The sequence below is a fragment of the Periplaneta americana genome, chromosome 13, assembly GCF_040183065.1.
Source record: "Periplaneta americana isolate PAMFEO1 chromosome 13, P.americana_PAMFEO1_priV1, whole genome shotgun sequence".
Classification (NCBI taxonomy): Eukaryota; Metazoa; Arthropoda; class Insecta; order Blattodea; family Blattidae; genus Periplaneta; species Periplaneta americana.
The window spans coordinates 117844053-117858467 of NC_091129.1; the positions used below are offsets into that span (position 1 = coordinate 117844053).

Sequence of the window (14415 nt, forward strand, 5' to 3'; positions counted from 1 at the left end):
CGTATGTAGTGATTATTAGGCCTACTAAGGAATTTACACACGACTTATAAACGAGAAACTCATTGTGTAAGTATAAGACAGTTAAACTTCTATATATAGAGTTTTTATTAGTAAGACCGTAAGTCAGCAACCATCCACAAATAAATACTAAAACATTTCTCGTACTGTAAATTCTTAGAATAGCTTGGGTGACTCTAGATTGCCTCCCGCGGTTATTTTTATTTCCGTTTCCTTCCGAAACAATATTTTAAGTGTACTGATTCCCTCGTCATCAAAATGGAGCTGCTACATTTAAACACACCGATTCCCTCCCATAAAACGCATTCCTTTGCATTAGATTGTTCACATAAAACACAGGCAGAAACCAAAATAAAAGTAAATTCCACCGTTATCAACCTAGCTCCTACCAGAAAGACTCAACTTAAAAAATCAGCTATTTTATTTGAACAAAAGGATAACGGAAAGAGCGGTACGTCACAGTATTGCAATGCCATGTTTTACAAGGCTTTCCCAATATTTTCTTCTAGAAGAAACGAACAATTGTTTTAATAACTTATATACTAACTTAAAAGATTTTAATTGTCATGACTAGAGTCCGGATTTATATGCACTAAAAGTTAATACGTTGGTGGGTATAATAGTTCATAAACATTAAAGAAATACCGGTACCCTCACACCTTTTAAATGCCATTCTTGTTATTTAGCATTTCCCTTTAGTATCGTTAACGGTCTTTAATTCTCCTGCCACTTTCAAATCAGTGCGCTGTTTACAAGATGCATTGTCGAGTTGTTGTGACTTGTGAACCAGGCTCAAAAACCCTCTTAACTGACACCCTAATCACTCAATTATACTCGGTGTCATTCTTAACTTTTTTTAGTTTGTTATTTAACGACGCTGTATCAACTACTAGGTTATTTAGCGTCGATGAGATTGGTGGTGGCGAGATGAGGCCGAGGATTCGCCGTAGATTACCTGGCATTCACCTTACGGTTTGGGAAAACCTCAGAAAAAACGCAACCAGATAATCAGCCCAAGCGGGGATCGAACCCGCACCCGAACGCAACTTCAGACCAGAAGACAAGTGCCTTAACCGACTGAGCTACGCCGGCACGCCGGTGGTTAACTTTTAGTGTACGTAAATCCGAATTATAGTCATAACTGGCACGTAAAAGATAACTCTAGTCTACAAATACATAAATTTTAAACATATCAATGATATTTCCTATAACATGATTTGGTTATTTAATTAATGCCCTTGACAGTCCGAAGTCTGTTTAAAGTGTGGCGGAAAATTGTGTGCCTGGTTAAGGAATAGGCCTATATGTTATGGAGGGAAATCAGACTAAATTAAATATGAATAACGAAAAATCAGGAGTGAAATGGTTGTGCCTTTTCTGGGGAGGAATCAGTACCTGATTTTTGGGGGGAATCGGCCTTACCAGAATAGCTTCTGTCAGCATTAAATAAACAAAATATCCCTTTTATGTTAAATAGAGAAAATGGTTATGGAATTGGAATGGAATTTAGCTGAGGGGAGCACGGATGGCCCAGCACTGCGACCTAATGAGATCTATTGCGCTAACCCTCGATATGGAATGAGTTGCGTACCATAGATCCCCTACGCGCACCGCCCCAACCACATGACTCCCTAACGACCGGTCCCTACAGCCGACAGAAATTCATATACCATTCCTGCTTAGGCAAATTCCCCCAAGACCCCTTGTCGGTCCGAGGCGAAACTCCTCCCCCGAGTAGGTCTGCCTCGGGTGCTTGTTACAGAAGCCATCCAACGTCGCTTAACTACATTCCACGGAGGCCGGTCGAGAGAGTCAGCAGTTTCGGGAGGCCGCCGGTAGAGTGATCTGAAAAACCAGACACGGGATGATGAGGAAAGGATGATGGGGGAGCAAAGGAAGTGGCGAAGATGAGTGGGGTTCCAATTGCCTGATAAAGTTATCTGATATTCATCCATAGGAGTGAGGGAAAAACCCCGAAGAAACCTCACCCAGGCAACTCGTCCTGACCGGGAATCGAACCCGGGACCGCTGTGTTCGGAGTTAGACTCGCTTACCCCTCAGCCTCAACGATAAACCGAGAAAACGGTTGAGAAAAACATATTGGCAATCATTGTGCTACAAGCCTTTTATACACAATATATTCATCACAAACCTAGTTTACATGGACATGAATTTGTAACGTCTAAATAGTACAAATACGGAGATGAGTTGTACGTAACAAATTGTTCCTTCTGACCCCCTGCATTCACTACAAAACTCTATCACATTCATTAGAACGTACTTACTGGCTTTTAAGGAACCCGGAGGTTCATTGCCGCCCTCACATAAGCCCGCCATTGGTCACTATCCTGAGCAAGATTAATCCAGTCTCTATCATCATAGCCCACCTCCCTCAAATCCATTTTAATATTATCTTCCCATCTACGTCTCGGCCTCACCAAAGGTCTTTTTCCCTCTGGCCTCTCAATTAACACTCTATATGCATTTCTGGATTCGCCCATACGTGCTATATGCCCTGCCCATCTCAAACGTCTGGATTTTATGTTCCGAATTATGTCAGGTGAAGAATACAATGCGTGCAGTTCTGTGTTGTGTAACTTTCTCCACTCTCCTGTAACTTCATCCTTCTTAGCCCCAAATATTTTCCTAAGCACCTTATTCTCAAACACCCTTAACCTATGTTCCTCTCTCAAAGTGAGAGTATAAGTTTCACAACCATAAGGAACAACCGGTAATATAACTGTTTTATAAATTCTAACTTTCAGATTTTTTGACAGCAGACTGGATAATAAAAGCTTCTCTACCGAATAATAACACGCATTTCTCATATTTATCCTGTGTTTAATTTCCTCCCGAGTATCATTTATATTTTTTACTGTTACTCCCAGGTATTTGAATTTTTCCACCTCTTCAAAAGATAAATTTCCAATTTTTATATTTCCATTTGGTACAATATTCACATCACGAGACACAATCATATACTTTGTCTTTTCGGGATTTACTACCAAACCTATATCTTTACTTGCTTCAAGTAAAATTTCCGCGTTTTCCCTAATCGTTTTTGGATTTCCTATTTGTGTTATGCCGTTCTCATCTAACCTAACATCGTGTACTCCCAAAAAGTCTATTCTATATCTAGCTAGTTATTTTGCTACTGTTACCTCTCCTGTTCTATATAGACTTGTAACATTCCAAGTACCAAATCTCAAAACCTTATTCCTTTGCTGTGGTCGTGCCAGAGAATCAGTCCCATTCCGAGGGTTATTTGAAGGTTTCATAACAAGCTGTTTGTTTACGCTGATGTGTTGTTAGCCCTTCGCCCAACCCCCAAGCTCGAGGACCACCCCTAATCGGCTGTCCGCGACTGCTTATTCAACATATTCACACCTACCCTCCATGTCTGGAGGCTGTCTCCCCGATCCGCAACCTGAGGACGCGCCATGCTGTGGTGATAGGGACCCACAATACATACACATTCGTTAGAACATCCTGTATAAATTCACGTTTCTAAAAATACATTCCGTAAACTTAAAGAAAAAGATCTACTAAAAACAACACTATTTAACTAACATAATTTTACGGGCCTACTCGTGTTTTAGTCCGAAAGACTTGTGCAGGTAATTTTTGACATGATATTGTGCATCGCTCGCTGCGAAAGCTGGTGCGGAGACAGTCGAAGGCTTGTCCCCGCCAAGCCGGAGATTCGCTTCTGATATTTCTGTGGCTGTTTGAGCCTTGAGACATCCCCAAACACAATTTTGTTAGAAGACTTGGTAATTTCCTCCTGGTGATGGATTCTGACAACAGTATATCCTCTCTAGTTTCTCTTTGTGGTCGACAGATAGCGCGAAGAGCTGCGGACTTAAGAATGATCACTGCTGCGTCATACCCTTTGAAAGCTTCAATGTTACTATAGAAACTGAAAATCTTCTTACCTTAGATCTCCTTTCTGTAAGGTCACTTCTTCAAATACGATTCGAATCCTTTCCTTTAACCTGAAAACAGATGAAAAAATATATAATACTTCTTATGTAAGGAATCATATAGGTTGCAGTTCGTGATAAAATAGAGCGCATTTTTTTAAATTTACCAAGCTACAAAGCGTAAGTAGAAAGTATTGTCATGCTGGAAAGAGACTTTCGAGATTTTAAGAAATATGCTTTCAATACATCTTACTCTGAAAAATTGTATTTTCGAACTCCTTCTGCCCGCTTGTGTCAGTATACGCCAACAAACATTTCTTATTAACTACTTCATGGTATTTGTCCATATTCGGTAGCTACAAAACAATTAAAGCGACAATTTGAAAATGTAGTCTAAATGACGGGATATTTAATGGATTTCAAAGGTCATTTGTGAATTCTCTCTTATATAAAGTAATAAAGTTGGTGAAGTAGTAGACAGAATATACTCCGAAAATTATTTGTGATCTGTAAGCCAGTGATGTCAAAGCAAGCGCATTTTTCTGACCTTGAAGTCGTGCGCGGGCAGCAAGCGCTAAGTATGGAAAGAGGAAGGATTGTGTATATGAATAAGCAACCTGTTGGATTAAGAAAACAGTGGTGCACAAACTTCAAACGGAACGTGAAATTTTATATCGTTATTTTTATGTGGCTTCTTTCTGTTTAATATTATCTATATTATCTGTAAAACAAAAGTACTAACACTGATTTCTTAATGTTGCACTTGTGTTTTACATCTTAATAACATAATAGAGAGTTAAGAAGGAATATTCACTTAAATTCCATAGTAGTATAATATTATACTGTATTAAGTGGATGAAACACATCATTCATAAAGAAAGTGATATTCCAAAGAAAGAGATTGAGTATGACATGATAACTTGGAATTTATATTGATGGTATCTTTAGCCTTACAAAAGTAATCAATAAACTAATCAAAACAATATTACAGTACAAAGCAAAGTTACCTAGGTACTGTATCTGTTTTAAGTGTAACTAATATTACATAACAAAACTCTCATCGCATTATGCTTTTAAGGTGATATTTGTGAGCAACTTCCTATCATCAGAATATTAAATTATTTTCTCGAAAACTGCTGAAGCTATAGAGTTGACATTTTTACAACACATGGGCACGTGTATTTTGCTTATGATGTAACAGTAGTTGTTTTTTTAATTCATTTCCTTACAAACAAATTTCCATGCGAATATTTTCAAAATTTTCAATACACTATCTTCAGTAATAGGCCTACGTATATAAGGTATATTAGATTTACGAAAACATTCTGTAAGGCTACTAAATAAATAGGCATATACCTGAAAATTTCACTTTTCTATACAAAAAGTTGAGGAAATATTTCTTTTGAATAAAAAAATCAAACTTGTGAAAAATGAGCATTAAAATTAAAACTTACATTCTTATAATGCACTTATACTTCTCAGGCAAATCTAAAAATTAACATGGGATACACTTTTAATAAGTTCTCTATTATCTACTGAATCAGTGCTGGCCATTCCTGAATATAGCTCGACCAAGCGGCATATACCACCTCTTTCGTCTGTCTCTTTCCTTTCCGCTGTAAAGCGCTCAGGCTTTCCTGGGCTCTAAAGCGCGCGCTTGCTCCTGTGGGCATCAATTGACATGCCTGGTATAGGCAAATAGACATTTCTTATTAACTACTTGATGGTATTTGTCCATATGCAGCAGCTACAAATCAATTAAAGCGACAATTTAAAAATGTAGTCTAAATGACGGGATATTTTAATGGATTTCAAAAATGGTCAGTTGTGAATTCTCTGTTATATAAAGTAATACAGTTGGTGAAGTAGTAGACAGAGTATACTCCGAAAATTATTTGTGACCTGTAAGTTAATTAATATTTTAATAACCACGCTTGCAAACACAAATATTTCAGAATAAAATACTGCTTAAAGATGTCACAATCAATTAATTTGTGGAATTAAAGTAATTCTGGTTCTTAATGTGATAAATTGTTTCTCGATCGGAACTCGGTAACATTGCTGTAGGGAAGCGAATGCGTAGCATACATCAATTATTGTACCAAGAAAAAAGATGTGTTCACGTTAAAATATTACTGTACATGTTATATAATTTTTTTCTTCCCTACACATTTCAATATCTTCAATATAAATATCATATTAGTTTCAATACCAGTAAACCTTTTCATTAAAGGGAGAAGATGATTTTTAATATGGTGAAAAGCCAGTGGATTAAAATGAACGTTTAAAATAGCACTGATATGTGACAAAATATATTATATAAAATTTCATGCGGTTTTATGGCATTGTCAGCTGCTGCGACGCCATTTTTGAAGCTATGGTGCACAGAATTTTCAAGGCGAAAGAATGATTAAATATATTGGAAAACTAGTATGGGTACATTATTTATTTTACTGAAAATAATGTTTGCTATACGAAACATATGGCTATTACATAACATTTAATGTGGATTTATGGCTTTATTAGCTGATGTGACGCCATTTTGAAAGCTCTGCTGTACAAAGTTGTTAACTGACACTAAACTTTGATTGCAATTTACCGTAACTTTGTTTTATTCTTATACAAAATGTTTTATCTTCAGAACTAATAATGCTGTATGTATGATATTTAGTTCACACATTCTTAGGCAATTAGGCAGGTTTTTCTTTGTGATATAAGTTTATTTTGTTGCATTTGAAAAATATGCATGCGAATTCATTCTTAAAATAAAACTGCCTATCTTAAATTTATGAAAGCTAATAAATGGTTGAGTGAAAAAGAAGGTTTGTCAGCTAAAATAAAATAAATTATTATTATTATTATTATTATTATTATTATTATTATTATTATTATTATTACTATTATTATTATTATTATTATTATTATTACTACTACTACTATTGTTATCATAATCAAATAACAAAATTCTGGTCCTAACATTTTAATGAACGTGCTCTTAGGAGCAAAATGCGGTATAAAGTTTGAAATGATCTTCAAAAATTGCAAAAATATTATCTATTTCAGTGAATTATTGTATCCAGGTAATCTTTCTTTTTTTCATTTGGGACAATTTTTGTCAACAACTAACCTCGAATTTAAGGGGTTAGGTATAGCTTACAGCAGTAAAATTTTTAGAAATATTTAACATTTTTTTCCTCCATTACTGTGTCTTGTACAATAATTAAAAATTTGGTATGTGTAAAACACTGTACTTCTGCTATATGAAAAAAAAAAAATACGATAATAAAATATTCTTTTTTTTTTTTTTTTTTTCGAAATTCACAATGGTGGTAGTTCACTGTGCAGTGATGAAAAGTTTCTCTCATAACTCATACATTTGTTAACTTTTTCAAGTTCTCTATCTTTTATTTTATTGCTGAAACTCATGTTTACAATATCATGCTCTTTCAACTACATCCTTTAATAAATAATATTTTTTTTTATTTTGTATTAGAAGACAATGCTGATATTTTACCATTTTTAATGAATTTATTTTTATCAGTCAATCTATCAAAGGAAAGGAAGTGATCTTGCATAATATTATACATACTAGGCGTACCCGTGCGCTCCGCTGCACCCGTTAGAAATAAATATAAAGTAATTACATAATTAAAATAGGACATTTGATCCAGGGAACATTCGTGTTTGATAGAAGGATAAATCGTTTATTATATTACTTAATTTAAATTGTATTAAAAAAATTAAAATGCGATCATTATGATCCAGAGACACTCATTTGGTCATAAAAATTAGTTTAGAAAATACAGGAAACGAATGCCTATGAAGATTTCTGTGCATAAGAAGCTATTTTAATCTTACCTGTCCTCGATTCTCTCAGAAGTTAATGTAATAACATTATAGCATTATGTCCATCTAGGGAAACTACACTTTCCAATGGTGAATTAATAATTAATTATACTAATCGGTTAATTTAGCTTCCGATATTACTTCATACAAACATAGAAATATTCTCTGTAGGCTATGTTTAATAGCTTTCGATTGTTGTTGTCCAAGGCCCCTTACAGACGAAGTCATTTGTTTTTTATTTCATTACACTGCCTTAGATGGCGTTATTGTAATTTTGAAAAGCATTTATCTCATTAACCCTTAAAAGCCTGAATTATTTTTCGTCAAGTTTGTCGTTTATTTCGTTATAGACTAAATAAATGGATGTAATTGAACACAACAATGCCTTTGTTTTCAATTGTTGAAGCGAATATGTGGAATTACAAGGCGTTACCTTATGGTAACGCTAGGTCATTATGTTGTCAAATCTTAAAGAATGAGTTGTTGCCTTATAATGACATCTTTCAAGCAATTTATTGAACTTAACTGAACTTTAGCATACAAATAATAAATTCGTCACTCATTCAGTGTTCTGCCCAAGGTCATATCTTTCACTGCAAACCCAGCATTCTCCAATGTTTCCTATCTTCTGCCTTCCTGTTTGTCTTCTCGTATGATCCATATATCTTCATGTCGTCTATCATTTATATCTTCTTCTGCTCTAAACTCTTTACCATTCACTCCCGTTCACCATTCCTTCCAGTGCATCCTTCAATAGGCAGTATCTTCTCGGCCAGTGACCCAACCAATTCCTTTTCCTCTTCCTAATCAGTTTCAGCATCATTCTTTCTTCACCCACTCTTTCCACTCAATTCTTATTGTCTGTAAACTTAACACGTTCCATTCTTCTCCTTATTCACAATTCAAATGCATCTATTCGTTTCTCTTCATTTCGTCGTAATGTCCACGTTTCTGCCCCACACAATACCACACTCCATACAAATAATACAAAAAATACAAAAATAAGAAAATTACTTTCGCAATACCTGAACAAATATACATAATAGAATTATTGTCACAAAATACTCGTATGAACAAAACACATTTTCGTAACATAACGTTTTACATAAATTCTTTGTATGATTTTCACATATTTCGGTAGTAAGGTAAAACATTTCTTATGATATGACGAAAAAAACATGAGCTACATCAAATTTTGAGGAAGCTGTATGTCGGAAGAGCATTCTCACTAGCACATCGCTGTCTTTTGTTTCCTGGTATCAGAATCACTAATGTTCCATTCCATCGTATCTTATATAATCAGATGTTCTGCGAGTGACGTCCAGAAAGTAAATTTACCCGGAGCCGTTTACAGAAAGAAAACATAATTTTATGAAAAGATTTATTGGAACAGATACAGCAATTGTTGAACTATTTTTCAACATATTTCCCACTGGAACTGAGAGATTTGTCACACGGTGGGAACAACTTTTGTCCCACGTAGAAGTCTCCCGCCTGGAATCGGAACCAGTGTGTGACAGTCGTTTGCACCTCTCTGTTGATACCATTGTAACAAAAAGTCTCAATTCAGGTGGAAATATGTTGAAAAAATAGCTCAACAATTCCTGTATCTGTTCGAATAAATCTTTCCATAAAATTGTATTTAATTTCTGCAAACGGCCCCAGGGAAACTTACTTTTTGGAAACGTCTCGTAGCTCCAATATCGCTGTATTTGGAAGTAGACGGTCACCCCTTGCCTTTTGGGATGCTCCCCGACTTCTTCAAATCTCCCATTTGAATTCTAATTTATTCAGTGGTGAGCCAGATCTTCTACTTGGCTGCAAAGTATTTTGTATAGCTAAATCTAACAACCATATGAACATGTGCTAAAACAGTTTTTACATAGATAAAGCGAATTTTTATAATGAAAACAAAATTTGTCACATCTCTGTCTTTAGAAGTCACTCTCTGGAGAAATCGATTGAACTGTTATAACATACTGTTTTATTCACTTACGTTTCCCTGATGGCACCATTTCCAAAATTGCAATGTTGACGGTATCATTCTCTTTCTATCACAGATGACTCTTCAACTTCCTCTTCTTCTATAAAAGAAATATCATCTGGTGCACCTATTCTGTCGCTATTAACAAAAATAACCCCAGCTTCAGTACTATGTTTCCTTCCACTTAGGTTGTCGAACATGCCACCCTCTACATCTGCAGAGTTCTCGTCAGATGCAAAATTGGGCTTTGGTGGCTGTATGTAGAATGCTCTAATTTTTCGTTTTCTAATTCCCAAAGTATCTCATGAACTTTCACGCACCTGTTTGTAACATTCATTTTGTTACTTGTACTGTCTTGCAACTCCTCCGTCTTACTGTTAGTAGCAAGAGAGCACAAAGAATGAGTGACAACATATTAGCCTAGCGTTACCATATGGTACCGTAAGAAACAATGTATTATATCCACAACAATGGTACGGATTGTAAACTTGTGCTTGATGTACATGAATACTCAATCAACAATAAGTAAAATACCACAACAAACATTACAATCAAATTAATCAAAGTAACAAATACATTATCTTACTTCTTGTTGCTCTCCAAAATTGCTGCTGAGAAAGCAACATCTAAATCGCGCAGCTGCTCTTGCCCAACTGGTATAAAAAAATTGGTAATTTCATAATGTAATAAGAAAGAACCAATCATGTAGCTTAAAAAATTGGTAATTTCATAATGTAATAAGAAAGAACCAATCATGTAGCTTGGATTCACAAACAAAAATTCCAGTTTTATTAATTAAGGATGTGTATGAAGCAAGTTATATTCCTTTGTGCACTGCGTTACCATATGGTAACGCTAGGTTAAAATGGGTTAAATATCAGTCCTATCAAAATGTTGCATGGAATAAAACTTATCGGAAATTATTTTGGAAATTATTTTTAAAGAAACTTTTGTTATGTAATATTTTTCACGAAAATTAATAATAAGGGAGATATTTCGATTTATTTAATTCAAGCCCCCTTATAACCCCCCTTTTAATTAAAATATTTTGAATGCCATATAGCCTAAATTCTAAGTTACAACGAACTTAATTTATATTCCAATTTTCATATAAATCGGTTCAGCCATTATCGTGTGAAAACGTAACAAATATCCAGACAGACAGACAGATAGACAAAAATTTCAAAAAAGCGATTTTCGGTTTCAGGGCGGTTAATTATATATGTTAGGACCAATTATTTTTGGAAAATCTAAAATTACCAGAAAAATTTCGGCTACAGATTTATTATTAGTATGGAATACATAGATAAATACACACAAAAAATTTAATCACAGAATGTTGGATAGTTTTTGAGTTAAGTGAGAAATGCTTCATCACTGCACAGTGAACTGAATTTTGAAAAAAAAAAATGTAAATAATATTTTTGATCGTAAAAATATTTTTTTAATATAGAGTAAGGACAGTGTTTTACACAAACTAATTTTCATTATTGGGCAAGATACAGTATAATGGGGGGAAAAATGTTGAATATTTCCAAAATTTTACTGCTGTTAGCTGTACCTAACCACTTACGGTGTTGCAACAGCGACATTTTTACATAAAAATACTGAAAATGTGCATCAATTAGGAAAAAAGATCTCATATTATACCATCCCCTTCCCTTAAAGACACGAGAATGAATTCGAAGGAACACATAAGCACAACGTAGAAAAATAGCATAGTGAGGAAGTTAGCGACTGGATATACAACAAAAAATACCGTTAGCAAGGCCGCAGTTACAGGACAGATACCGCGGAATTGAAGGGATTGGACAAGCAAAAATTTTAGCTTCTAGAGTTAGAAAAAGAAGAAGACTAGACTCTATTTCCATACAGTAAAATCTCTCTCATCTCGAAAACTAATCGCTTTATATTGACTATTTTGTTTATATGACGTCATTCCATTTTCAGCCATTGAAGTGTAATGAAATTTTGAATTCCAACCGATCACAGTCATACATCGCGATAATTTCTGCAGCTCGATTTATCATTATCAAGTTATCGCATGGTCGTTCTTTTGTTTAGTCAGTGCCGCCAACTGTTTCCACGTAAATCGATGAGCATGAATCCATTTTACTAAATAAATTGCGAAATCCTACTACCACATATACATCTTCATCTTCTAATTCCATGTCCATTGTATCTAAAGAAAATGACACTCCTTCATAACAAATGTTCATTTAATTAATGTATTAATCAGATTGTTTGTAATTATACCTACTATAAAATGTTTAAATTAAATTATGATTTCAGTAGATGATGAAAACGTATTTCTGTTATAATAACAAGAGAAAAGCCCAGTGCATGTAATTAACATTTTAAAACCTGTATTTCGATTTTCTGAATTGGCATTACTGAATAACATTCAATTTCTTTATTATAGTAATTGTTATTCAGCTATTTCGACTTCACAATGTCTGTATAGGTTAAGTATTCATAAATATATAATTATTAACATTTTATAGGTGAATTTTAGGGATATATTTACATTTTTATTTTATTCACGAAATGATCCTAATAAATGTCACTCGAGATCTGAGATTTCCCAAATAAATCGGCAAATCTTACATCTCTTGTAACGTTACTATATAAGATTTTTGTGTAAAAGATGGAAATGTTTCTTCAATAGGAATATTCACATAGAATATGACACAAATTTAAATACCTGTACATACGACTATATATAATATTTCTCTAAAACTGCATGTTTCGGAGGTGTTTATTTAGAATACGTAGTTTTACAACCCATCACCGTAAAAATCAGCTTGTTAAGAATCGATGAAAGAGTAATGGAACGGAGAAAAATTCTCTCCGGCGCCGGGATTTGAACCCGGGTTTTCAGCTCTACGTGCTGACGCTTTATCCACTAAGTCACACCGGATTCCACCCCGGCGTAGGAAGAATCGTCTCATATGTACTTCGGTACATTAAAATAATATATATAAATAATATATATTTGTTAAGAATCCTTCAAAGTCAGTTGGGAGGCCGGAGGGAAAATGACCTCTAGGGAGGCCGAGACGTAGATGGGAAGATAATATTAAAATGGATTTAAGGGAGGTGGGATATGATGATAGAGAATGGATTAATCTTGCTCAGGATAGGGACCGATGGCGGGCTTATGTGAGGGCGGCAATGAACCTCCGGGTTTTCTTAAAAGCCAGTAAGTAAGTAAGTAAGTTCTCAGAAAGCTATGTAGTACAGAATTACTTAGGGAAAAGTTTAAATTACAATCCACAGGCCAAAATTATGTTATGAATACTGATGGTGTTGGTGATGGTGATGGTGATTTTGTTGATTATTATGATAATGATGATTATGATGAATGACGTTGAAGTCAACACTCATTGTCGACATATTTTAACATAGTACTTGTGAAATGTTTTATTCACACCTCGTACTAAAAGTTTTCAAAGGAAACTGGGTCAAGAATATTTGGTTACACGTACGCACTTCCTTTCTACACAGCCTCATGATTTATAGAAAAATCCCTTTTCGGCGTAAGAAATAGATGATACTGCAGGTCAAAATGACTACCGATATCTCACCGCCCCACGCGCTGGTTGCCAGGCAACTGCCCGCTACCTCCATTCTTTTTGCATAGATATTGAAATGTTTTGGTCAACGAGTAACACCGAACCGGTTTTTTCAAGAGCGTCAAGAAGGCGGTGGTTGTGAGAACGTGAGGTTGAAATGTAATAACAGGGAATTGGACTAGAGGGGAAAGAAGCAGCGCAATCATAGGGGTCAATGGACGACATCATGAAAAGAATAAAGGTTAGAATCGAAGTAGCCTATATGTCATATATTTTGTCTTTGTATGTACGTGTGTCTGTATGCACGAAATAACAGAGTAAAGAAAGGAGAGACGAAGATATATTATGTACAAATAAGTTACAAAATGGAAAATAAACGAAGACAAGGACAAAATGGATAAAATCCATTATGTAATTACATTATGTGCCATGTTTTTAACGTTTTGTTATATTTCAGGATCCCTGAGGTCACCGCTGTAAAATTTACTAATTTCAAATTTTAATTGATAAATACAAATTATATAGGCTGTATAAGTTTATATATATATTAATGACATTAAAAATTGACTTACAACAATACAATGGTGTTCACTATTCTTATGCAGATGTCACAGTTTTACTTTTTGGTGGAAAAACCCTGTATGATGCATATAATAACTCAAATAATGGACTTACATTAATAAAAAAATGGTTTGACATAAATTAATCTTTCTATCAACGAAAATAAAACCATAATTATTCCATTCTCATTATCTGAAAAATGTAACAAACCTCCTACATCTATATTAAGTGTTAAATTACATAATTCTGATTGTTGTCTTACACAATATAAATGTAAATAATGGGAAATTTTTTTTTTTCTGAAAAAAAAAAAACTATGAACTTTCCACCAATATGATATTAATTTCTTTGTTACATATAACGTGAGTCATTCGCTCTGGAAATCTGCAAGGCTATTTCACTTCCATCATGTATACAGAATGAACGGTAAGGAATGTCATTAATTTAAAGGGGTTATTCTTTGAGAAATTTCAAACAAATTTTTAATACAATTTTGCTAGGTTTTGCT

At 34.5% G+C, this 14415-nt stretch overlaps 1 protein-coding gene across 1 annotated transcript in view; it reads right to left on the reverse strand.

The window, feature by feature from the left end:
• LOC138711652 (procollagen C-endopeptidase enhancer 1-like) overlaps nucleotides 1-14415 on the reverse strand; it is a 1452145-nt gene that overhangs the window by 168725 nt on the left and 1269005 nt on the right. Inside the window, exon 6 of the mRNA XM_069842784.1 lies at nucleotides 3954-4013. Coding sequence (XP_069698885.1) covers nucleotides 3954-4013 — 60 coding nt within the window. The remainder of the gene's footprint in view (nucleotides 1-3953; nucleotides 4014-14415) is intronic.